This window comes from Rhinatrema bivittatum, chromosome 3 (genome assembly GCF_901001135.1).
Source record: "Rhinatrema bivittatum chromosome 3, aRhiBiv1.1, whole genome shotgun sequence".
Taxonomy (NCBI): domain Eukaryota; kingdom Metazoa; phylum Chordata; class Amphibia; order Gymnophiona; family Rhinatrematidae; genus Rhinatrema; species Rhinatrema bivittatum.
In genome coordinates this window covers 72,752,767-72,780,506 of record NC_042617.1, presented here as the reverse complement: position 1 = coordinate 72,780,506, position 27,740 = coordinate 72,752,767, and the positions used below count along the sequence as shown (strand labels likewise).

The 27,740-nt window shown below is 43.7% G+C and overlaps 1 protein-coding gene across 1 annotated transcript; it reads right to left on the bottom strand.

The window, feature by feature from the left end:
• CRIPT (CXXC repeat containing interactor of PDZ3 domain) lies at positions 1-27,714 on the bottom strand. The gene is made up of 5 exons (XM_029593366.1): positions 27,558-27,714; positions 11,543-11,608; positions 10,143-10,197; positions 1,629-1,732; positions 1-224 (listed from the first exon to the last, which is right to left on the bottom strand). Exons 1-5 carry the CDS (start codon positions 27,571-27,573, stop codon positions 160-162), a joined length of 306 nt encoding a protein of 101 aa, XP_029449226.1. The 5' UTR covers positions 27,574-27,714; the 3' UTR covers positions 1-159.
• Between the last annotated feature and the right edge of the window lie 26 nt (positions 27,715-27,740).

Below are 27,740 nucleotides of genomic sequence, written 5' to 3'. Positions count from 1 at the left end.
TGCCATCAACCAACAAGTTTTATTCACTTTCATTTTACATCAGAAGTATGCACACACTTTATATACACAGTCTCTTTATAAAAGAAAATCAAAAGATAAAAGGATATATGGAGCCAGCAGAGAAAGTTACGATAAAAGCACGCACCAGCTGCACTGCACTTAAACAGATGTTTGCTTGTAATTTTTTGTATCCAAAACTTTTTTCCCACACATTGCGCAGATGCCTACAGAGAAAGCAGAAGATGACAATTAGCAAAAAAAAGGACACTGTGGCCTGCCCTCAGAGCCAGGCTGCGCTCCATTTCCCAAACCATCCATTCAAAAGGTCTTTCAGGCCAATATACTAAAGTGCGTTAACAGAAGCTGATTAATTAGCTAATGACATGCACATGAGTCTGGCATTAATAAGTTTGTGTTATTTATTGAACTTTATATACTGCCTGTAAGGCAAGCGGTTCACAATAAAAACATACACAAGTGGGTGGAGAGCAAGCAGAAAATCAGAATACTGATATTTTTACACATCCATTTCTTTTAAGGCCAGTGGCAGCTCCTGCTAGCAGTGTGTTTATAAAGGCTCCCATTACACCCCATAAACCACAGGATCCGACTATCTTTAGTGATTTACAAACTCCTAGCAGATGTACAGTCCTGGGTGCAAGATAAAATTCAATACTAAACAGGAGGGCATCCTTTCTTTTGGAGAAAGGGACAGAGGGCTCCCGAGCAATCTCAGTTTCTTTTCTTCTTGGCCTTCCAGCTCAGTCAGAACGGGGCTTCACTTGGGCTATCGGGCCACCCGCCGGCATTCACAACCACCCAATGTTCTTCTGCCATTTTCTATCCCATCACAACTTGCTCAGCCAGTGCAGCAGCACCTCTTGGCCAGGAACACAGCAACATAGATCCTGAGTCGGGCCACCGCTGATTTCCAGCTCAGGTCTTCAGCTCCCTGGTTCAGCCAGGGCTGAGGAAGCTGCAGGGATAAAGCTTACACAGCCCCTGGGGAGAGGGAGTTCCAGTCACACCACAATGGCAAAAACCAAATAGGAGCCAAAATTAGAATCCCTGGTGCTGGGCGCTCTCTCCAAGGGCTGCCACTGGGCTAGGGAAGCTGGGAGGGGCAATAAAATGCAGTAACACACCCCTGGGTAGTTGTACAAGACGACTCGTCCTGCTGGATTTCAGAAACGGTTCTGACCGAGCTAGAAGTTAAAAGGAACAAGAGGAAAGTGATGCCATTCCCCTGGAACCTTTGCTCGGCATAGTTTCTAATTAGTCTGATGAATAATGCGGTGCTGTAACAAAACACACAAACAAGCTACCAAAACTGCAGTACTGGTAGGTGGCTGGAATCTGTGTTGGTGGCACTCCAGTGTATCTACCGAACTTTAAATAAACTGCTGAAGAAGCTAGGGGGGAGGACAGCCATACTCTTTATACCAAACCAGCCGAACAAGAAATAGCTAAATATTTTCAAAGAAAAAAATGCAAAGGAGAACCAGAAATAGTAAGTGTGGGGAATCGATTTCCGGAAGTATGAAAATGCGAGGAAAGCAGGTAGCCATGCTGCTTGTGAACATTTTGTACGCAGAGTTAAAAGGACAATAAAAGAGAGCAACTCTCACCCTTTTTATAGGCACATCCCTGGCAGTAATGAGAACCAGGCTGATGAACTGAGCTTTTACAGATTCGGCATATGGCAAACTTATTTTTCCCGTAAGGATCAAACCTGAAAAGAAAAATAAAATGTTAATCCCCGCTTTGCCTCTTCCCTCCACAATGTGAGCAGAGAAGAACAAGAGGGACACCTGTGTTCCAGAGCAAGAATGGCACAAGCAAGCCATGAACCCTTTAGTTTAGCACAGGGGTCTATAACCAATTCTGATCACAAAGCATTTTATCCTGCTTGACAAAATACCTGCAATCAACTGTCAGGCCAAGGTCAGCCGAACCGATGCAATATCAGAAAAGCGGATAGGGATTAGCACCCAATTAGGCCTGACTTACTAAGCTTTCTCCCCCCCGCCCCCATAGATACAGAACGGGAAAGAAGCCTTACTAAATCTAGCCCTTGATCAGATAAACCAAGGCTAACCGATACAGCATCGGAGGGGAATTTTGATTAGGGCCTTGGAACTCCCAGCTCCCAATCTCAAGATTCGGCTGCTCAATGCCACCATATGAATAAGATTACTCACATCGTAATGCTACTGGTCCCACAGTATTATCAGCACTACAACATGGCTTCAAGCTCCATTAGCTATTGTTTGTTTGTTACGGCTGCAATTAGTGCTGGAGGTAGGAAAATATTCTGAACAGCAGCTGCTGGAATGGACACTCTAAAAGTCACCATCACAGAATACAAAATTCAGGCTCTTTCCTTCTGGAATGCACATTAAACCACACGATGGGCTATGGTCTAAAGAAGTCAGCTCCTGAAAATTCCCCAATACATTTTAAATGTACAGCAGCTGAATGTGCACAAAGTATTTTAACCACTAAACTGAGAATATATAACACAAAAAGCACAAAGGGCAACCCAAAGGGCTCATTTTTGGAAAGGGATTTATTGCCGAGAGCTCCTTTATGAAAGAAATGTTTTAAAATATTTAAAACATTTCACAAGACTTGCTATGACAGGCACTATTGCCCAGGGTTAGTTTGCTGTGTTAAAAGCAAGCAATATTGGTTTGACATTTTTCCCATTTGTGCAAAATAAAGTACATTATTACATTTTAAAAAACAACAACTACACACACACTTGCCAAGAAAAATCATATTTGATGCAATCTAACAGTGATAAAGGTCCAAGAAACAGATGTGCTCATTAGTAAACCAGACAATGGAAAATGACGACAGAAAGCCATTTATCTTATAGATTGGATAGGACTAACCTAAAACTCATGTAAACTATAATTAAAAAAAAAAATGTGCATTTATGTTTTACCAGGAGATATCTCATTCGGTGATTATATTTAAGGTACAGTTACAACGTCAAAGAACCAAATGCCACTCACCAAATCAGACTATTTATCAACCAATATGGCACAATGACTTGCCTCCAATCATGCACCAGTGTGACAGGGAAATGTTTTATTTATTTATTTATTTTTATAAAAGAACTTCGTGGAAAACTCGGAGGGGGGACAATGACAATTTTTTGCCAATTTATTGTTTACAAGAACCAAACAGCAATCTGAAATTGTGTTTTTCATATGCAGAAGAAATGAGAAATTACTACTTACCTGTAGGACAGTCAGATGAATCCAGAACAAGTGGGTTATGCACCTCTACCAGCAGATGGAGACAGAGCAAACTAACATCATAGTATATATATTCCTGCAGTGACATCAGCCTGCCAGTATTCTCTTCAAAAGCAACTGTGGACAGACTAGCAAAAAAAATGATTTAAAACAGATAACCATTTCAATACTCAGCCGACAGGCAACATGAGCTTAGACTAGAATGTAATAACACTAGTCTAAGGACTGGTGTACCACTTATCAGCAATCCCCGTAATACATAAGCACACAGGAGGATCAATATGCAATCATTCGGCAGCCGAGGGAGAGAAGCTGGATTCATCTGACTGTCCTACAGAACAACAAGGGCCAAACCATCAGACAGAATAGAGTTGGATCCTTGTGAAGAAGAGGTCCCTGCTGAAGCAAATCCATGTGCGGTGGAAGATGAAGGGGGACCTCCACCAGGTGCCCTCGCAAATCCGCATACCCCGTCTCCTGGGCCTGTCCGGCGCCACCAGGAAACCTAGCCCTTTGTAGCTTTCGATCCTGTGAATTATCCTGCCCAGCAAGGGCCATGGAGGAAAGGCATAAAGAAATCTGTCTTCCAGCCAGACCTGTTCGAGAGCATCTATTCCCAGGGACCAAGGACCTCTCCTGCGACTGTAGAAGCAAGGTACCTTCACATTTCGAGAAGTTACCAGCAAGTCTAGGAACGGAAGGCCCCAGCAATCCACAATCAGCTGAAACGCCTCGGCTGACAATACCCACTCTCCTGGGTCCAGACTCTCCCTGCTGAGAAAGCTCGCTCTTAAGCTGTCTTTTCCTGTAATGTGAGAGGCCGAGATCTACAGATGACCTTCTGTCCATTCCATCAGCTGGTCTATTTCCTGCGACACTTGCTGGCTCTTGGTTCCTCCCTGGCAATTGATATAGACCACTGTCATCGCATAGTCCAATTATCACGCGAACCGCTTGATTCCGCAGCCTGTGGCTGAACTGCAAGCATGCCAGTTTAACTGCCCAAGCCTCCAGGCATTTGATGTTCCAGCAGGACTCTTCGGCATTCCAACACCCCTGGGCCATTAACTCCAGACAGTGAGTCCCCCCCTACCGTGGAAATTCGCATCTTTCGTGAGTACCAACCAGACCGGAGAGGACAAGAGAACTTTCTTTCTCAGATGATCCTCCTGCAACCACCACTGGAGGTGGGAGCAGATTTCCATCGGCAAGTGGAGCCGAACCGCATAATCTTGAGACTGCAGGTTCCAACAAGATAGCAAAGAGTGCTGAAGTGTGAACTCCACTGCCTGCTTCTTCTGCAGAGAGTGGCAAGGGGACACCATGAACACATCCTGAGGAATACTGCAAATTTCAGTGCAAACCCTTCGCGTATCACCTTCAGGACCCACTGGTCTGACATGATCTCAACCCACCTCCGATAAAAGAGACAGAGACAGCCCCCTATTTCCTGTTCTGGAAGGTGGGTCGGTATACCTTCATTGGGAAGCTCGGGAAAGTCCACCACCTGAGCCCACTCCTCTTTTGGGCTGCCAGGAACAAAAGGACTCTGACCTACCGAAAGGCCAAGTCTGCTGAAAGGTCGTCCCTCTGTAGGAACGAAAACACCTGAAACCCCGGAAATGACCCCTCATACCAAAGGGGTGCTGTAACTGTTTCTTATCCTCTGGCAACCGAGGCACCGGAGACTTGCCCCACTTACTGGCCAGTTTCTCCAACTTGGTCCCAAACAAGGGCAAGCCTTTAAAGGGCATATTGATAAGATTGGCTTTGGAAGCTGTATCAGCTGACCAATTTTGCAACCAGAGTTGACGTCTAGTCACTGTCACCGAAGCCACTCCTCTGGCTGAGGTCCGGACCAAATCACAGCCTGCATCTGCTAAAAAGGCAGCAGCAGGCTCCATAACCTGCTCTGGAAGTCCCTTTAGACTCAATCTCCTGAGGGAAAAGCAGACAAGATCTTGCCACTAGGGTGCAACAGGAGGCAATCTGTAAATTCATCGCCACTGCCTCAAAGGCTTGCTTAAGATTAGCCTCAATCATTCTATCACGTACATCCTTCAAGGCCGCTCCTCCCTCTACGGGGAAAGTTGTCTGCTTATACACAGCACATACCAGAGCATTCACTTTGGGAAAATGTAAACACTCTAACATAGCCGAATCCAGGGGGTACAGGCCTTCCAATGTCCGACCCTCTTTAAAATTTGCTTCTGAGGTATCCCATTCCAGATCAATCAATTCCTGGATGGCATCCATCATGGGGAAAAAACAAGAGGATGTACGTAAGAAAACCAAAATGAGATTCTTCCTCAGCTCTGCCATTGCATCTGAACCAAGAACACCAAGCTGTTTCAAGGTCTGGGAAATCAGAGGCGGCAGTTCATCTCTATGAAAGAACCACAACATGGTTCAATATGGTTCCAGCCCTGGAGGAATTTCCTCATCTTCCAGAGAATCAGGATCAACCTCATCATCAGTGCCATGTGGATTCCTGTCAGGAACACCCGCAGGGAGCCGAGTCGTGCCCTGGCACTTAAGCATACGACTGGAAGAGGGAGGAGGCATTGGCTGAGAGTCCGACCGGTCAGAAATGGGGGAAGTGGAGGACTGTGCCTGAAGAAAGGCTTGTAAGCCTTGAAAAAATTCCACCCAAGAAAAAGCAGCCGGGTCTGGACCAAGCCCAAAATGAATTGGAACTGGTCCCATGGAACTACCCTCGCCAGCGGAGGAGCCAGTCAAGGGAGAATCAAGATCTTGTGTCCCCCCAGTCAAGGCCATGAACAACCCATCATCAGAATGGGAAGAGCCAGGCTTAGCAAAATCTGAGGAAGACAACTCTCCCCAAGCATCTGAGCAGCGTTGACACAGGTTAGAAGCCAGGTCAGGCTGAGAAGCCCTAATATGACAGGCAACACAACCAGGAAGATGCTTAGGCATCTTGCTTTCCAGTGTCATTGCTGCAGTAAACGTGTGTTGGAACGGCTCTACTCAAAAATGAAATGCGCCCAAAAAATAAGCGCCTAGAAGAAAGCGTGGCAAGGCGCACAAACAACCTATGCGCTAAGTTAAGCATATAAAATTAGTCTGTGGGCATAAAACGTGTGCCCAAAAACTGAGCACACAAGGCATGCGCAGAGCTGGCACACTGCGCATACCAATGGCCTATAGAGGACATCAGAACACGCACAAGCACTTGCAAAATCGGCTGCCGCGGCCTACCACATGGTGTGCAAGAAAAAAAGCCTAAGTGCGAGGGCTGCTCAACCCACCAGGCTGCCCAGTTCTCCAACCCCAACACAGAGAACAGAGACCGAAGGAAGTCCTGAAACCCCTCTGTCTCTGATTCAGGTAAAACTTTTTCTTTTATTTTTTTTAAACCTTACCTGAGCTCAGCAATGGTCTCCAGGTGTGGGAGGAGAGGGCATCTGCTGTCATCGTCTCGCTTGGCCTCCTGTACCCGCTGCCTTTCAGCTGAACTTGCATCGCAGCTAAGTTCACACCAGAAAACCCAGACCAAGGCAAACCTCTGAGAGACTGCAGAAATTGCCTTAGGAATTCTCACCTGGAGGAGGGTCCTTTAGGTATCACTGCAGGAGAGTGGGGCTCTCTTTTCCTGAATTTAGAATTTCAAATGTCTCCTTTCAAAAAGCTCAAAGCAATCCCCATAGGTAGATGCACATCCACCATCTGCTGGAGCCGGAGAATACTGGCAGGTTGGGGTCACTGCAGGGTTATATATACTGTGACATCAGCTTGCTCCATCTCCACCTGCTGGCAGGGGAGCATAATCCCACTGGTCCTGAGTCCATCTGTCTACACGGTAAGAAAATTAAGTTCTATTGTTCAATTCCTCAGCTATGGGAACTGCACCTTTAGTCTGTGGTTAGGAGGAAGAAGCCTGCAGATTCAAATCCTGAGATCTCTAGTTGAAAAAAATAAGCTGTGGTACCGCAGAATGCAAATTTTCACATCGCTACTGAACATAAACTAATTAAGAGAAAATCCATTTGGTTTTATAAGATGAATACCATCTGCTGGGTTTAATATTTCTCTCAATGGGCCTTATTTAATAAAGATTTTCCCCATAGAATGGGGGGGAAAAATCCTTTTTGAAAATGACCTAATGCATTAGATGAAATGTAAAGGCAGCTAATTTTCAGAGTTGAGTAATTGAGGACAACTTGTCCAAATATGCTTTTGTATTATCTTTAAAGAGAGTCTCCTTTTCACTCAATCCAGGTTCAGAGGGGTTGAGTCCTACCAAAGATGTGGACTCAATGCCCATTCTCGGGGAGGGACTTGGAAATGGAGTGAATATAGGAGGAAGTTCCAAAGATACTTCGTTGGTAGTAGTAGAGGAGAGCAACGAAGGAAGATCTATATCTTTGGATCCCTCTACATCAACACCTAAAGGCGCTAAAGGAGGGGTAGGGCTTGGTAACTACTCACAACCTGGTGAAAGTGTCATTAAGAAAAGAAATCCTCAATTTAAGGAAAATTGTGGTGTCACACTTGAAAATATATGGGAAGTTTTAATGGATTTAAAAACATCTATGAAAAATCTAGAAGTGAAAATGTCTGAAGTACAAACACAAGGGAAAATTGTAGAAGAAAAAGTTAAGAAAAATGCTGAGAAATGTGAGATTTTAGAGAAACAATTAGTTCAGATTCAGGAAGTACAACTAGGGCTGATAAAAGGAGAAACCTCTAACTCTAGAAGGTTAGAGGTACTTGAAAATAATTCTCGTTATAAAAATCTGAGAATATTGAATTTCCCCTCAGTTAAACTAATATCTCCTTTGGAACAATTTAAGAGATTTTGATTGAAAATTTATTAATTACCTCTGAGAATATGCCCTCTTTAGAAAAAATCTTTTATATTGTTTCAAAAAAACAAGAAAACTGTGATGTGTTAAATCAGACCCATCCTTTAGTAAATCTTACAGACTTTATTGAAGAATCAATGGAAAATCAAATTGAGTCAAGAGGTACCTTATGTGTGAAGTTTCAAAAGATAGAAGATAGGGATAATGTGTTAAAATTATTCCTAAGAAACCGGGAAAAGCTATATCTTAATGGGAAAATTTGGATGTACCCAGACATTACAAAAAATACACAGATAAGGAGGAAAAACTTTCTTCAGATGGGTCCAGATGTTAAGCAACTGGGAGCCCAGATGACAGTTTATTTCCCCTGTAAATGCATCGTTAAACATCTAAATGAGCGATATGTATTTTTAGAACCATTGGAACTCAAAAAATTTATAGACTCAAGAGTTAAAAAATGAACTTTCACCAGGTTGGTCATTGGTTTATATATTTGTAATTGCATTTAAACGCACCTATTCCTTAAGTAATTTTGCTTACTTATGCTCCAGATTAATTGAATTGGGGCCTTCCTTTTCCTTATAACTGGCAATGTATAAAGAATTTTCCTTTAAATTGTTTGTCTTGCGTACTGATCAATTTGATCAATTATATACATAAATTGCCTTGTAATTGACATGTTTATTTGCTGTCAAAATCTTTTTAAACTGCATAAATAAAAATTAAAAAAAAAAAAGAGAGTCTCCTAATGCATCTATCTAATTTCCTTTGCAGGTGGGAAGATTGAATTGTTTTTGATGCACTGTACACATATACTGCAATGGACAGAGGACAAGGGTTTGTAAAGACTCTGCTTGGGCTTTTGAAACAGTTACGTTAAATTTGCCTTGCATTTGAGAAAGATAATTTTGCATGTCACCATAATATTGTGATTAGACTATTGTAATGGTCTTCTGCTAGGGTCAATGAACAAAATTATAAAAAGGCTTTAAGTGGTTCAAAATTCTTCTGCCTGGCTGTTGACCAGGTGTAGATTTAGGAAACACATCACCTATACTGAGGTATTTGCATTGGCTGCCCATTGCCTCTAGTATTACATTTACATTGCTTACATTAACTTTTAAAATGCTGCATGGATAAGGCTCAAGATATTTAAGTATTAAAGTAATACAATACTGTATGTCCCTGCTCTGGTTTTGCACTCACAGAGTGAAGGTCTCGTGTTTGTAACCATAAAGAAAGATATAAAGCTGGCCAAAACCTGGGAGAATTCCCCTGGCTATGGAATCGGTTTCTGAGGAATTTGTGACTGGTTAATGATCTGGAGATCAATACTGAAAACCTAGCCGTTCAGCTAAATTAGTATGTCTATGCTTCTCCAGCCAAATCGCTACTCAGACGGATAAGTCTTATGCGTCTAACTTTTATATCTGCTCAACAGCAGTATTACTTAGCTGAATAAGTTATCCGTCTAAGGCTGAATCTCTCTATGTAGCTGGATAATTTATCCGGCTAAGTAGTGCCACCCCAACCCGCCCACAACTTGTCTGCCTAACTAAATAGACTGATAAGTGACTTATCCGGCTATCTAGCCTCCGCTGAATATAACTGGATATTCAGTGGCTGCTAGAAAGCCAAATGAGTCCTACTATCCGGCTTTTTAGCATTTGAATATCAACCTCCTGGTTTCCTATAAAGACCTCGCTGTTTCAAATGGGGTAACCTAGAATGAAGTGATTATTATGGTTCCTATTATGGTAGTTTAATCAAGAGATTTTTTTGTTTCTATCCTGTTTTTATGATTGGTATTCATGTGTTATACTTAATGCACAGTAAAATCTATCTCGTTTTGAGCTTGTTAGAAAAATGAGAAAAAATATGAATGAATGAATAAGAGGGACTGGAATCTACAGCTTAAAAACAAGAGCACATAAATCCAACATTCTCTGAACAACTTAGATCTTTCCAATATTAAGGAAACCTTTCAAATAAAATACTTGATACTATAGCTGAAAAACCTCCCTTACAACAGAATATTGCTCATACTAACCTCGTCCTCTTTGATGTTAATGCCTTGTTTTCATTTAGTTTTCGTCCACCACTTTCTACAAAAATCAGATAATGGTTATTTGAGCTTAGTGCTTATTACACAGGAAGGTGAAGGCAGAGGGTGTATAGAAGTCAAAATTCTACAAGATTACAGAGTAATTTATTAACAAGATTGCTATCCTATTTAGCCAGAAGTGTTATCCATTCAAGAGTACACGCATGGAAAACTTAACATTGTACACCATTCTAACTCAATACTATTTCTTGTACCCACGAGATATGCACTCATAAAGGTGCATTTTCAAAATTTTCACACATAACAATTAACATATACATGCATAAATAGAAGTACATGCTTTTCATAAACCTCATAAACCTTAAAATCATGAGAGGTCTAGAACGGGTAGATGTGAATCGGTTTTTTACTTTCAGATAATAGAAAGACTAGGGGGCACTCCATGAAGTTAGCATGTGGCACATTTAAAACTAATCTGAGAAAGTTTTTTTTCACTCAACACACAATTAAACTCTGGAATTTGTTGCCAGAGGACGTGGTTAGTGCAGTTAGTATAGCTGTGTTTAAAAAAGGATTGGATAAGTTCTTGGAGAAGTCCACTACCTGCTATTAATTAAGTTGACTTAGATAATAACCACCGCTATTACTACCAATAGTAACATGGAATAGACTTAGTTTTTGGGTACTTGCCAGGTTCTTATGGCCTGGATTGGCCACTGTTGGAAACAGGATGCTGGGCTTGATGGACCCTTGGTCTGACCCAGTATGGCATGTTCTTATGTTCTCAAAAATATATGCGTAAATAAGAGTTTGTGTGGAAATATATGCATGAAAAAAAGGGGCATTCCAGGGACGGGCCAACATTTCTCATGTGCAAGTTGCTATTTATAAAGAGATTTATGTGTGTGGATCTGGTTAACTTACATATATTTATACCTGCTCATTATCTGGTGTGATATTAAACGTCTTTATTGTGAAGTACTGACTGGGTGGGAAGTCTGGGTCAACTGGGAGCTGTTCAAGCTGACGAATCAGGAGGGTCTCGATGACCCGAAGACGGATGGGGAAAACTGGTGGACTAATTGGGAAAACTGGTAATTTCACTGCTTCGTGTATATTCTCAGGGAGTCTGTAGCTAAATACTCAAATGTACCAAATCAAGAAAGTACAAGAATGAATTTATTTATTTTTGATTTTTTATATACCGATGTTCCTGTAAAGTATACATATCACACCGGTTTACAAGGAAGAAACTGTCGCCTCGATGGCGGTTTACATTGAAACATTTAACAATTAACATTTAACAATTAACAATTAACAGCAACATGAAGGCGCAAAGAGGAACTTAGTGGAGTTGAATGACATTTTTATGAAAAGTTCAATACCTGTAGTATTTCTTGCACCATCTTTCCATGTATCGGGTGTAATTACAGTGCCCAGTTTCTTCTCACCTATGGGTAATCATCAGAGGGTTAGCAGGTAATGTCTACATGAGTGGTGGCTGTAAGATATCTATCCCAGCTCAAATAGTCTACTGGTATGTCCCGTATGATTGCAACCGCGCCCTCCTTTTTTGCCCAATGAACAAAGGAGTGTCCTATAAATCAAGACACTCCTTTGCCGTTTCCTTGTTTCTGTAAAAGAGGTTAATAAATGAGGTTATGTCGTCATATTTATTTATTTGCAGTTTTTATATACCGACATTTGTTTAGTAACCTCACATCGGTTCACAATTAACAGAAACATTGCAGCTGTGCCAACTAGAACGAACATATGCAACAGTGCTTTACAATAAACTTATTAAGCGGGGGAGGTAGGGGAGAGAACAGTGGAACAATAAAAGGGAAAAATAAAATAGTGGTACAAAGCAAATTGTCACTTGTCACTTTGTCCTAATAATTGTCATATGTCACTTTGGCCTAATATAGGTGTACACGGCATCTGATTTCCATCTCCCGATCTTTTGAATTGTGTCTATATTTAATCCTGCTTGCGCGGAGTCATGTGGTGCAATGTGAGGGAAGCCATGCTTTCAGCTCGCTCCAGGACCCCACCTCCTCTCACTCCGCTTTTTACCCTGTGACTCAACCTATGACCCTCTGTGACTTATCTGATATCGGGTGAGTGCCTGCGCTCTCTCGACGCTCTAACACTTGGAGTGCTGCGGTGCTTGCATGTCGAAAGTGGTTTGGAAAGACAGGGAGCGTGCTCTACCGGGAGCTAAGATGGCGGATGGGGCTCGCAGCCCAGCCACAACACAGCTGATATCGCAGCGGCAATGGCGCTTGCTATGGAAGACAAATTTTAAAAAATAGACTCCCGATTTGACTAGGCATACCTCTTACTTATGGAAACCAGCAAACACCTAAATGTGCTGGAGGCCGAAGTGTCAGCTGTGCACGATCGCGTCGCCGCTCTGGAACAGGAAGTGCACACTCTTAAAAAACTTTAACGGAAAGACAATCTGAGAAATTAGAGGACCTAGAGAACCGTTCGCGACGCAACAACCTTCGGTTCGTCGGATTTCCAGACTCGCTCAAGGATAAAGATATTTGTTCAACCATTGCGCAACGGCTACCGCGTGCCCTGCCACTCCCAGACAATATGGGCCGCATACGCATAGAACGGGCGCACCACTTAGGCACCAGAGACGCGAACAAAAATAATCCTCGCCCGATACTGGTCCGATTCTTGGGTTATGCCCAGAAGCAAGACATTCTTGGGGCTTACAGGAAACACAGGGCTCTTAAATTTGAAACAGCCTTGATCCTGATTTTTCAGGAATTTTCAGCGGGGGTTTCTGTGCAGATGAAACTCTTTTCCCCGATATGTGCCCGATTGGTGACTTTGAAAATCTCATTCACACTCCTTTACCCCACGAAGTTACGGATCGTCCATGACGGGAAAGTCAGATTGTTTACCTCAGTCTCTGAAGCCGAGACATTTATGATTACCATCACTTCCGGAGACTGAGCAGTCTGTAATGGATCCTGTGATTTAGTTTCAAGTCAAGACTTGATGAGGCAAGAATATGCCTAATGCGGACAAGAGAGTCTTCAGCAACAACTATTGTTTTCTTTTTCCTTTATTCAGTATTCTCATTTATTTACAAAATTTACCATTTGACATGTTTCGAACTGAGGGGAGAAGTGGGGTCCCAACGCACCTCCACGGACTCCTTGGTACATGTTGCGGTACCTGTACTTTATGTTTCAGGGTTGGACAATGGGAAGGGGGGAGGGAGGGTTGTTCAATGGGTCGTTAACACAGGCATTCAGGTTACAGATGCACAGGGGTTGAATCGACAGTGCTCAAGGTACACTCTGGGCTTTAGTGAAAGGGCTACAGATCAGGCTGGGGGGTCTGGCCCACTGCAATATATTTTATGGCTACGCTATTATTTTTTCCCTACCAGCCTCCATGATGACAGCGTCTGTTCGCTGGGCATCCTGGAATGTGTCAGGGGTCAATTTGGTTTATAAAAGTCACAAGGTTCTAAGAGCACTCATGCATCATAAGATTCAAATTGCTTTACTTCAGGAAACCAGGCTTATGGCACCTGAACACCAGAAACTTTGTAAACAGTGGGTGGATCAAGTTTTTTCTTCTCAATCTGCAACCAAAAAGGCGGGAGTTGCCATTCTTATCGGCCGCCAGGTGCCCTTCCAGGTTTCTAAGGTTACCACTGATCTGGAAGGCCGCTTTCTCTTGCTTACAGGCCTACTCTATGCTAAGCCTATTTCTATGTGTAACATCTATGGCCCCAATAGCTATGACCATTCATTCTATGTCGAACTACTGATCCTTTTGTCCTCACATGTTGCCAATTGCTTAATTTTGGGTGGTGATTTTAATCATGTCATTGATCCCCTCATGGACAGATCCTCCGTGACCCATGGGAACGCAGAGTCCAAAGCTGTCAAGGGACCAAAATATTTATGTCATGGCTTGGACTTAGTGGATGCCTGGCACGGGATTATACACACATCTCTCGTGCCCATGGCTCCAGCTCCCGCCTTGATTATTTCCTGGTGCACAGGGAGGACTTTGGGAGGGTACTAAAAACTGAAATTTGCCCCACTGCAATATCCGATCACGCCTTAGTATGGATGGATGTGGAAGGGCTGAAACCCACTTTCACTACCCAAATTTGGCAGTTCCCTAGGCATTTATATAATGACCCTAATTTTCGTACCCTACTGTTGAAAAAAATGGGAGGATTTCTTAGATCACAATGAGGTACATCAGGATTCCCCTATTCTGCTCTGGGAAACTGCAAAAGTCGTACTCCGAGGAGAGATCATTTCCTTTGTAAGCATTCACAACAAGCGCCTAGCCAGTGACATTATCCGAATGGAAGCGAGAATGAGAGCCGCCCAGAGGGCATATATTGCTCGTCCGTCCCAGACCACCAAAGATCAGTACTATATGACCCAAACTACTCTCATTGAGCTTTTGCATCAACGAGCTAAGAAATCGTTGATATACTATAAGAGTACATTTTTTCACTATGGCAACAAATCAGACAAATTCCTAGCACAGCTTGAAAAGGCTCGTAAGGGGCAAGGGTACATAACCACTATGAAAGATGAGAGGGATACTGTAGTTAATTCCCCAGCGGCCATCGCCCAAATCTTTTGAAACTTCTACCAAAATTTGTACACTGTTGAAGTGGTAGACGAGGCTGCTATATCACAATACTTAAATACGACTCCTCTACCATCTCTGTCCGATGCTCAAAGGGGGACTTCTCAATGCCCCTATCCATATTCAGGAAATCCAATGTGGGATCTGTCAATCTAAGCTTTAAGGCGCCTGGGCCTGACAGTTACTCAGCGGAGTTTTATAAATTACTTTGAGACAAGATCCTTCACCCGCTACGAGCAGCCTTTGAGGTTCTTCTACAGGCAGGTGACTTTCCTTTTTTGCCCAATGAAGCCCTAATAACTATCCTTCCAAAAAGATCTCTTCTCTCCCACGGCATACCGACCCATTTCTCTTATAAATTTCGACACCAAACTTTTAGCGATAATTTTTGCTGACCGACTGGCTCGAGTCCTCCCTGGGTTGATAGGGCGGGATCAGGTAGGCTTTGTAAAAGGGCGTCACTTAGTGATGAATGTACAGAGAGTGGTGGCCTCTATGGAAATCAGCAGATGGCTTCAACTTCCTTCCCTACCTCTAAGCTTAGATGCCGAAAAGGCTTTTGACCGGGTTAATTGGCTTATGTTTGATGCTATGCATAAGATGGGAATCGAGGGATTTTTTTTTACAAGCTGTCCAAACTTTGTACAGGAGCCCAAGGTCGTCAATTATTGTCAATGGCACTCGCTCTGACAGCTTCTCCCTTACCAGGAGTACCTGTCAGGGACATCCCATCCCCACTTTTGTTCTTAATCTCCTTAGAACCCCTATTGCAGAGGATTAGAGGCAATGTCGCTATTCATGGCATCCCCTCTCGTTCCTCCGCTGACCCGGTGTTGAAAGTAGTGGCATTTGCTGATGATATTCTGGCTCATATCAGTGATCCGGAGACTTCCCTATCCCCACTCTTGCAGGAATTTGCAGACTATGGCTTACTGGGGGGACTAAAATTAAACCTCGACAAATCAGAGGCGTTACCACTGCAGGAGTCGGTGGTCCACAGCTGCGGGCGGCAGTTTCCACTTCAATGGACGGCTGAATCATTTCGGTATTTGGGAATCCAATTGCATAAAAATCCAGCTCAATTAAAAGCAATCAACTATCGGTTTCTTTTGGAACACACAAAGCATAGTCTGCAAACCTGGAAAGATTTCCCACTGTCTTTAACCGGCAGAATAACCCTCTTTCAAATGATGTTACTGCCTAAATGGCTCTATTTCTTTCAGACCCTGCAAGTTTACCTCACCCAGCAGGAGATCCTGAAAATAGAGCGAGAAATACGGCTCTTTATTTGGCGTGGGAAACGTCCACAAATAGCCTTAATTAAATTGAAGAGGAAGGGGAAGCAGGGGGGCCTGGGCTTAGCTAACCTGCGTTACTATAACATGGCCTGTAACCTTCATCATGTGGGTGACTGGCGAGATGACCTACTTTACTCCCTTAAGTGTCGAACGGGAATTGGCGGCTCCATATGGTCTTAGATATCTACTTCATGTGCCTAGGAGCCTCCTCCCTACAACAGCGAAGGAGAGTGCAACAATCACACCTGTATGGCAGTCATGGAAATGGTTTTGCACCAAGTTTGGGCTTAATTGGAAGGTCACACCCTTTTTACCCTTGCAGGGAAACTGGGACTTCACCCCAGGTTTTGATAACCCCATCTTTAAGGTTTGGGTGGATAGGGGGATATGGTTAGTGGCGCATTTATTTAATGATGAGGGGCAGCATCTCTCCTTTCCACACCTGAGAGAATCACATGCGCTGGAACAAAAGTATTTCTATGCATACCTGCAGGCTAGGTATTATGCTCACTCCCTGAACACCCATGATTTGAAGCAAGCCTTTCAGTCTGAATTGGGAGAGCTGTTTGACTGGGAAGACCCGATTAGACATTCGGTTTCCTATTATTATCAGAAGCTGCTAGGAAAGTCCCCCACTCTTGACATGGATAACATTGCAATTGGTTGGGGCCAAGAGTTGGAGATTTCTTTTCCTGTTGATTTTTATATTAAATATCTCTCCCGCCTTTGGTCCATTACCACCAATGTGGGCCTACGTGAAACTCAATACAAGTTTCTCATGTGGACCTATATATCCCATGCGAGAGCTGCCACATTGCAAATATCCTCGAATGGGCAATGTTTATGTTGTAAGTCGGTACAGGGCACACTGGGTCATCTATTCTGGACATGCCCATCCATCCATAGGCTCTGACACCAGGTCCACCGCCTTATTCAGTAAGTCGCAGAGGTCCAGATCCCTTATGCGGTACAACATTTGCTCTTTGAGGATTTGGGTAGTATTCCATTCCCAAATATCCATCTTAGATCATGGGTGCGAAAAACTTTACTCCTGGTTAAACGCATGATCCTCAAACTTTGGTTATCGACAGCGGCCCCTACTTTCTCCCAGTTTAAAGTTGCCTTACTTGATTTGTGCACCATGAAATTCTATGTGGAAAAAGTTGACCTCACGCTCAAACGCAAAGTATTCTTGGTCACATGGCAAGCGTATTTACAAACGTTACCGTACAGAACGTGGAGCTTCTATGTAAACTCTCAATCCTGACACGTTCCTCACTTGAGTCTTTGATTGTCTTTAAGTATATATTCCTGGAATTCAGCTGATGGACATATATGCCTGTGCGGGGGGGGGGGGGGGGTGGGGTTGGGTAGGCACTGTTGCGGGTTGGCCTGGGGTTATATTGTTGGATTCATTTGTAGAGGGAGAGGGTGTGAAGAAACACCGCCCCCCTCATCCATGTCTGTTACGATATATTTTTCCTTTGTGAAAAATTAATAAAAATGTTTAACACTAATCCTGCTTGCGCAGCGATGGTGGCCACGCTTATCCTGAAAGAGTGAGTACCGAATTCTTTGGGGTTGTGTCCTATTTGCTTGATTGCCAAACTGATATTTAGTGAGTGGTGTCTGATCTTGATGTACCAGCAATTGTGTGCCACATGCTGGGCGGGTTAACAGGTACGTCTTTAGATTTTGTGCAGGGCATGTGCAGGTCTCAATCTTCTTTAAATACAATTTAGCACCTCTAGCGGCTTGGTCTGTTTTTGACCTCTGCATGGTTATCTGAACTACTTGTTCGGATACCGTAATATTCTTGAATAATATACCACCTGCACCGGCTTTGTATTTTGACGCAGCCACCATCTCACTGATTCACAGTGCTCCAAAAATGCGAGTGAAAAGGCAGTTCTAAATAACTAGACCTCGAATTGTGATAACACATACAATGGGTAACACCAACCACATCTCTGAAAGCAAGTCAAGCAAGGGGGCCCCACCCGGGTTGACAAGGTTGCCCTACCGGATCTTTCGCCTGCATAAATAGGCAATTGTGTATTCACAGCGTGCACACATATGAAATACTGATTTGTATTCAATCATATTTTCCTGGCTCCTTTTTGGTGGAGAATCAAATGGTCTGGAAATTCAGCCCATTATCCATTTGGATTCTACTTTTCTGTGCCAGTTCGATGAGTGCCCGACCCCCCACCTTGACTTCCAAGCCAGGGGGCTCCACCCAGGCCAGTTCCACAATCCTTGATCTGGCTACATCCTGGGTTTCCTCCCTATTCACCATGCTTGCCTCTTGAAACTCCCTCGAGACTTGGCTTGCGTCCTCCACGGTCTCCCTCCAACATCCTGCCAGGACTCCTCCCAAGTTGCGTGGCAGCAGAGTGCTCTCTACTATCTTGCCTGCAGCCTCTCTATCTTGGACCTGCTTAGCCGGCTACTCCGTCAATCTCTCCTGCTTTCCTCTCATTCCCCATCAACAATCCCTTTCCCCACACCCAAACTCCGCCTGACTTGGCATCATTGCAGCACTATTGCTGTGGCCAGTTCCCATTTGGGGGTGTGTTGATCCACACTCACTGTCCTTGTTCCAGATGCCTGGCCTCTGGTCACTGGCAACCAGGGCCGCAGCAAGCATGGCGGCAGGTGAAACGGCACTCTAATCAGCACGACCTCAAGCCACGATCTCCTGCCTCACTACCTGGACCAGACGGCAATCTAACCGGCATGATATGTACTCAAGCCGCGATCAAGGCCCCTGCCTTGCTACCCGGATCCAGCCGCCGCAATCAAAAACTTAGCCTCTTCCGGAATATATACAATTAGGAAGGCCACAAGTATTGCGCTTCCAGGCGCGGGGGTGGGTGGGTTCTCAGACCATCCGAGTGAAAAGAGCAAAACAATCAATGCCCTAAATTAAAAAAAAAAAACCCGCCGGCAGCCTGCAAGTGGCTTTTAAAAATTGGCTCATCTGCCCACTGTCAGTAAGATCACGTGTCACACACGTGCATTTCCCCCCCCCACATCATGATTTGGTCGGTTCGTGTCTGAATGGTCACCCTTGAAACTGTGTCTGGAACGGCTGTCTCCCCGATATTCCTCGTCGGTGCACACCAGAGCTGGGAATTCATTGTGCCCCCTTTGGCCCCTCAATCATATAGCAGTCTGGCCAGCTCATTAGCAGGCTTCCTGATTGGGATGTATTGGAAAAAACTTTATTGTGGTTTTTTTTGCTTCTATGGCCAATTTCTTTTCAGGTTCTCATGGCCTGTATCATCGATGTTTTGCATTTGGCTTGGCAATGATGGTGCTTTTTTTTTTTCTGTTTTCTTCGGGTGAATCCTTCTTCCAGTTTTTTGAAGAATAAGTATAGGCTGGAATGGCCTCTTTCACTGTACCTTTAACTGTGCCAGCGATTGTTTGTCAATCTTTTCATCTTGACGAGTGGATACATCTGCACTGCACTTTTAAGATGTTAATGCCTCACAAATATCCTAAAGTTTTTATGAAGAGGTGAATAAACATGTGGACAAAGGTTAACCCGTAGATGTTGTGTATTTGGATTTTCAGAAGGCATTGGACAAAGGCCTACAGGAGAGGCTTCTAAGAAATCTAAAAAAATCATGGGATAGCAGGTGATGTCCTTTGGTGGATTGCAAATTGGTTAAAAGACAGGAAACGGAGATTAGGATTAAATGGTCTGTTGTCACAGTGAAGAAGTTAAACAGTGTAGTGTGCAGAGGTGTGGGAGGCGTTTGTACACATTGCATGGGGGGCGAGAAGCAGGGTTCACATATAAATTCGGTCACGGCAGCCAGAGAAGCTGAAATGGTAAAGCATGAGACTTTTAATCTCTGGCCCACGTATGTAGTGAAAGATTTAATTTTGTTGCACATGGCTGCTCTTTGATAACTACTAACAGCTGGTGCCCTAGGCAACCACAGGCCTGGGTGTCTCAAGTGGTAAAGCGTGAGAATTTTGGTCTCTGGCTTATGGGTTCATTCCCCATGTTGGGCAAGAAAGATTTATCGACTTCACCAATGGCGAAGCAGTGGCCCTGGATGCCAATGACCAGAGGCTGGGCATCATATAACATACAGATTATGAAGACTTATTTTCAAATAAAGAAGGTATCTTTTTTGGACACTTGTTCATATGTTTCCTGTCGTGGCAAAACCCTCTTAGACACACATAAATGTATTTTGTTATATCACAAACTATAGTTACTGGAGTTTCTTTTTCACTGAAATTGTTTGCCATGTATAAAATTGGATATCAAGGCACTGAAGATTTGGTTTTTTTCGATCCAATCCAGCTGAGGGCTTTTTGTGGATACTGAGAGGTAGTTCTGTTGTGGCTGAGGATATGATGTCAGATACTTCCTCTGTTAGTCCAAGTTAAATTTACAATGACTTGATTTGTTTTTAGCTAAACATGGAGGTTCATGCAAAAATGTTTTATTTGATACACTTTTGATGTCTTACATATAAAATGCTGCTTTAATAAAAATAAAATTTAAAAAAGGTAAACTCCTTATTTATTTTAACTATAAAAAAGTCTTTTTAGATTTTTGTTAGGTTGTGGGTAGGTGTCCTCTGTTCATACTTCTCTGGAACTTCATTCTCTCTGATGACTGACACCAAAAGGTCTGACAGAATATTAGCATCCAATAAAGTAAAATGTAAAAAGATGTTGGATTTGAGAATAATTCTAGGCATGCGTATTCTCAGTACAGGGGATGTATTTAATTTCTGTATCAGTTTTGACCACAGCGAGCACAGCAATAGAACAACAACAGTCACCAGAAATGTGTGGCTTCTCCACCTCTGGCTCAGGAGTCACATTTCCAGCACCAGCTCTCTGGGATGGGCACCTGCAGCTGAACAGTATGCCGGCGCTGTGCGTCTTGACTTTGGCACCCTATTGAGCAGCAGGTGCCTTCCAAAGCTTGCTCTTTGATTTTACTTGCCATGCCTTGTCACAATGAAACTTCATGTGAGACTGCTGCTGTGCATTCCGCTTTTGGGCATTTTCTCACATTCAAGGCCATTTTGGCAAGGAATGGCAAATAAACCAAAATGTACGCTCTCTGGGGTGGCACCTACAGCTGAACAGCGCACAATTCTGTTTCTGTGTAAAGTACATACTGCTGAGCTGTTCAAGAAAAGCAAGTAAACTTGACTGGTGCCCACCCAAGACAGCTTGCACTGAACAGTTAACTCCTGGTTTTGAATTGGAGTAAGAAGAAATGACTACTTACCTGAAAATTTCCTTTTCTTTAGTACAGACAGCTGAATCCAAAGCCAGTGTGTTATATACCTCTACCAGCAGATGGAGACTGAGCAAAGCTGACATCAAGGTATTTATACCCCTGCAGTGGCATCAGCCTGCCAGTATTCTCTGTGAAAGCCAACTGTGGACAAACTAGCAAAACCTGGATTATTAACAGATAACCATTCCAGCATTCAGCCAACAGGAAAAACACTGAGCTCAGACAAAATGCATTAACCCAGTAACCCCTGGAACACGCAGCCATGCAGGGGGACAATAGTACAAACAACCAGCAGCCAAGGGCAGGAAAGTGAATTCACCCATCTGTACTAAAGAAAAGGAAATTATCAGGTAAGTAACAATTTCTCCTTACTCAGCATTCAGACAGATGAATCCAAAACCAGTGGGATGTACCAAAGCTACACCAAAACAGGGCAGGAGGCTGCCCACAGACCAGACAAAACTGCACATGCAAAGGCTGCGTCCTCCCAGGCCTGCACATCCAGGCAATAATGCCTGGAAAAGGTATGTAAGGAGGACCACGTTGCAGCTCGGCAAATGTCAATGGGAGATAATGTAACCCTAGTACAACTTCTCATGCTGAAGGAGCATGGCGTCTTGATTCTTATCTGGCAACCAAGAAACCTGGGACTAACCTCAATTATTGGCCATTTTTTCCAGCTCACTCCCAAACAAGAGCGAGCCTTTAAAAGGCAGCTTCGTAAGGGTAGACTTGGAGGTTGCATTGGCCGACCAATTTCTCAGCCATAACTGACGCCTGACCGCTATTACCGAAGCCACCCCACTGGCTGAAGTGTGGAAAAAATTGCAGCCCGCAGTCGCCAAAAAAGCGGCTGCTTGTTCCATCATTGCCCTGGCACTCGCAGCAGTCTCAGTGACCTCCTGAGAGAGAAGTAAACAAGAGTGAGCCACCAGGGAAGAACAAGAAGCTATCTGCAAATCCATTGCCACTGCCTCAAAGGCCTGCCTAAGGATGGCCTCAATCCTCCTATCCTGAGCAACGTTCAAGGCCGCTCCCCTTTCAATGGCAATAGTTGTCTGCTGGGTAACAGCACACACCAGCGCATCCCCTTTCAGAAAGCGCAATTGCTCTCGTGCAACTGGGTCCAAAGGGCAGAGGCCTTCCAAGACTTGTCCCCCTTTGAAATTAGCTTCCGGGGCACCCCACTCAAGATCAATTAATTCTTGAATGGCCTTCATAACAGGAAAGAAACATGAGGCTTTACGCAAAGAAATCTAAATGGGATCTTTCATCGGCCCAGACATGGATTCAGCCCCAGGTACTACCAGAATCTTCAACGTCTGGGAAATCAGAGCCGGTAAATCAAATCTACGAAAGAACTGCAACATAATTCTATACGGCTCCAATCCCAGGGAGTATGGATCAGCTTCCTCATCCACTGCCATCTGGCTCCCTATCGGGAAGAGCAACAGCCAATTTAGGCGTACCCTGAGAATAACCCGCTGCACCATGCATGAGGGGTTTCACCGTCTGCGACCCTGACTTGTTAAGATTGGCCGGGGCTGAGGACTGCACCTGAAGAAAGGACTGTAGTCCTTGAGAAAGTTTTACCCAAGAAAAGGCAGAGGGATCCTTGCCAAAACCAGGGGGGCACCTGTCCTGAGCCCAATGAACTACCTTGTCCTGCTGATGAACCAGTTAGGTGAGCTCCAAAGTCAGGCTACCCTTCTGGCAGCTCTTTTCCTAGTCCCACATCAGGCTGGGAAGAACCAGGCTTAATAACATCAGAAGAAGGTAATTCTCCTTGAGCCTCTAAGCAACGCTGGCATAAGTTAGAGGGACCGCCAGGCTGAGATGCCCGAATATGACAGGCAGCACAAGAGGGAAAGGGGCTTGCATTTCTTAGCTATAGGTGCCATCAGTCTGTCAGTACACTTAACAGGTGACTGAAGGATGTGCGTCCAGCTGAATTTGCGCTGTAAAATATAAGCATCCAAAATTTAGATGTCCCAGACTTAGGCGCACAACCATGTGCTTGATGAATGCCCCCAAAAAACTGAGCACACTCAATGCAGCTCAGATAGGCACACGCTTACCTGAGCGCACAAACGCAGACACCGCTACCACCTGGATGCCCAAGCAGGTATCCAATTAAGCGTCCCATGACCGTATGCACAATCTGGATGCATAGCCAGATGCACTTTTACGAACCGAAGGTCCTGAAGAGGGCAGCCTAATGCACAGGAAAAGGTGTGAAAATGCTGCCACAGCATGCCATGTGGCGCACAGAGAAAAGCCTAACATGCCAGTTATGGTATTGGTATTTAAAATGAAAAATGTTTGTTAAATGCTGTTTTTGTTGCACAGCAAGAGAATAACATGGCCACCAGAAACGTGAATTAACTTTTACTCTACCTCAGATCTAGAAGTTACATTTCTAGCATTGCACCAGCCAAGGCAATTACACTTGTCCCCAACCATACACATCCTCCCTAGACACTCAAACCTCCCCAACACACTCCACCTACAACACCAAAGCACCTCCCCACCCTCAACACATACAGAGGGGAGAGAGCTACAAAGTGGACAGTGAAAAGGGGAGAGGGTGTTTATATACACACACACACACACCTTTGCACCACCACCTACCTGCACATCCACAGACACACATAGGGGGAGAAAGTGGGAGAGTGCCCCACCCATAAACACCCCCAATACTTATATTCCCCCCAAAATACACTCCCTATCCTGTTACCACCACCCCAATCACAGTGAAGACCAAGGAAGGAGGGGTCCTCTTTTGGAGTTTTACTGAGAGGGAGCCCTTCCTTTGAAATGCTAGAAGGGGGGAGGCTGGGGTCAGGGTTCCCAGAGGACTGAAAGACAGATGTCAGTGAAAATATTTCTAGGAAGCTAGCAACCCTACCTCCTGCCTTCGACCCCTGTATGAAGTAAAAGATTGGTGAATGGTGGATGTCTGTGTGTGGCATATTCTCATGCCTCCATACAGTATTGCTCTTTCTATTTCCCTCCCTTTTTCCGTTTCCTCTGCCAAGGTGGCCTTGCATACATGATTGAGCCCAAGGTGAGACACACATTTCCAATGCAAGGCCACTGTGCCACACTGCCATCGAATACTGGTCAAATCAAAGTGCCTGCCCCAGAGAGGCAGATGCTGGAAGTTGGAAAGCATAAAACCATATGGACTTTCATGCAACATTGGTGCTGTGCATCAAGACTTGGGCACAACCTCACATGCAAGGCATGCCAACTGAAATAAAAGGGAAAGCTCTTTGGGGTGCACACTGACAACCAAACGGTTCACATTCTTTTGTGCCCAAATTGGGATACATAGCACAAAAAAGCATGCTGTTCAGCTGTAGTTGTCCACGTTAAAGCTTTCCCTTTCACAATCTCAGATACAAGCCTTGTCAAAATGGCCTTGCATCTGAGATTGTGCCCAAGTTGGGATGCACAGCCATTTTGGTCAGAATCCTTTCAAGTTCCTGAACTTACCTCCCCATGACTGTTTTTAAAGCACACTTCTGCATTAGTGCAGATTCAAGTCTGTTTTTTTCATTTATCTTTTTTTCTTTTTTTTTTTTTTTTTTAACTCCTGCTCAATTTACCACATCCCATGGTACTGTGGAATTCTACTACATGAGTAAAGTTAAACCACTGTCAAAATTTAACATAGGATTTATTACATCGGCACCATAAAATATGCTGGAACCAAAAATATTGTATTTTCAATGTGAAATAATGGATGGTTTTCATTTTCATTTTATGTCCTTCTGCCACCAAAAGTTTTTCTGCTTCACATATTTTTTTCAGTCTCCTTTTGGTGCTCCTTTTTCTCTTTTCACTCCAAACATTTCTCTGTCCTCACCTTTTAAAATCAAATTTTTGTGTGTGTTCTAACAATGACAGCACAATGTGCATTAGCATGGAAGAGATAGTTGAACAAACAATGCAGAAAGAACAGAGTTAATAGCTTCTCTTTTTTACACTAGGTCAATAAATGGGTTGTGATGTAGATATATATAGTTGCGATGGAGAAGGTACAGAGAAGGGCAACCAAAATGATAAAGGGGATGGAACAGCTCCCCTATGAGGAAAGGCTGAAGAGGTTAGGGCTGTTCAGCTTGGAGAAGAGATGGCTGAGGGGGGCTATGATAGAGGTATTTAAGATCATGAGAGGTCTTGAACGAGTAGATGTGACTCGGTTATTTACACTTTCGAATAATAGAAGGACTAGGGGGCATTCCATGAAGTTAGCAAGTAACACATTTAAGACTAATTGGAGAAAATTCTTTTTCACTCAGTGCACAATTAAACTCTGGAATTTGTTGCCAGAGAATGTGGTTAATGCAGTTAGTGTAGCTGGGTTCAAAAAAGGTTTGGATAAGTTCTTGGAGGAGAAGTCCATTAATGGCTATTAATCAATTATACTTAGGGAATAGCCACTGCTATTAATTGCATCAGTAGCATGGTTGCTTAGTGTTTGGGTAATTGCCAGGTTCTTGTGGCCTGGTTTTTGGCCTCTGTTGGAAACAGGATGCTGGGCTTGATGGACCCTTGGTCTGTCCCAGCATGGCAATTTCTTATGTTCTTATTGGACAAACAATACATCCGAGTATTATATTTATTTATATTCCACTTTTTCGTGGGCAATATCTCCTGTCTCAAATCAGTGCAGAATGAGTTTTTGTATTGCAGACATGCCAAATAGGTCCATACAGGAGACGAGAAACATTCCCACTCTATAACTGTCTTTGGGTTTATACCATGAGCAAATGGGAGCAATTCCTAAAGCCCCCTTACCAGATCAGGGTTCTCCCAAACCTTTTTTTCTTTTCTATTTAGGTCAGTGTATTCTCCAACAACAAGCAGGGTGAAAGTAATACTTTACTGAGCATGTGCTGGAGATCCCATTCATACCTACTGCCTAGTAAGCCCTTCAGTATTGTTTTGTCCGAGCTACTGCACAAATGTGTACCTATTCTCTCTTTCTCTCTATTTTTTTGGGATTAATTCTTTTGAGGCTCAGTGCCTCTTTTCATTTTGGTGCAGCAAAATTCTTTTGCCACTGCCTTGGTAGTATCACAAGACTACAAAAATAAAAAAAGATATCAAAGTCAGAGAAGCCCACGATCAAGGCAACAGCATTAAACAATTTCATAGCCTGCCTTTGTAGGCACCAGATGTCCAATCTATTACTAATAATTGGACCTAGTACATATTGCATCAAACAGTTACAAACATGGCTACATGTCTCATTGGATGCAGCAATATCCTTCTTTTTCAACCACTACTACTTAATACGGATTATTAATCAGTCAGGCAGAGATTTAGGACAACAACCATACAAATTTAAGGGTCATACTTGTGTCTACTTATACATGATAAACAATAATAGTGTTTTAAATAATAATAATAATCATTTAACAGAGGCTCCCAGGACCTGGTGTTGTGTACAGCTTAGAAGTTAACTGTTCAGAATGATTGAGGGCGCTAAACTCAACACAAATCACATCACCCTGGACACAATAAGGGAGTTTGCTTAATATTGGGGGTGCTCAAGCACCCACTGCACCTACAGAGCTGGCTCTGAAGGGCAAACTTTTTCAGGTAGTTATAGATTCTGGTTTTAGGCACTTCAAAGTGGATTATATTCAGTACCATAGGTATTTTCCTATCCCCACACGTCTTACGAGTTATGGGTCTGATTTTCTAAGGATTTTCTCCCATTTTGTGTCTATGGGAAAAAATTCTTAGTAAATGAGGCCCTAAGTTTATACCTGAGACAGTGAAGAGTGAAGTGACTTGCCCAATTCCGTGTTGTTTCGGAATTGGGACTGCTAGCCGGAATTGTAACCAGGAATCGTCGCATCAATCAAATAAATAAATAAATAAATAAGCAAGCAACTTCCTTATTGGTGTCATCCTAGTTTTCAGAGCAATTTGTTGCCCGATTTATTTGTTAAGACGAGGTCACAAACGGACACGATCTCTCCCGTTAGGCCTTATTTTACACACCATAAAGGAAAGCCTAAATAATAATAATAATAAAAATACAGCCGAAGCTTTTTAATGGAACGTTCAATCATGCCCACTACTCCCGGCACGGTCCGATTACCGCGTCACCCTCAGTATCACCGGCTAGCAGAGCCCGAGCCCCGTACTCACACTGATCACACACCATACTGGGGCCGTTCACTGCACAAGAACCTTCGCCCGACGGAGCGCAGTTCCCCGGCGGATTTGCCAGCCAAGCCTCTCTCCAAAACGTAAACAAATGGGACGCAAATAAAAAAAAAAAGCGATAACTTCCGGTCACACTCTGCAGCTTCCGTACCTTCAGATGCGGGC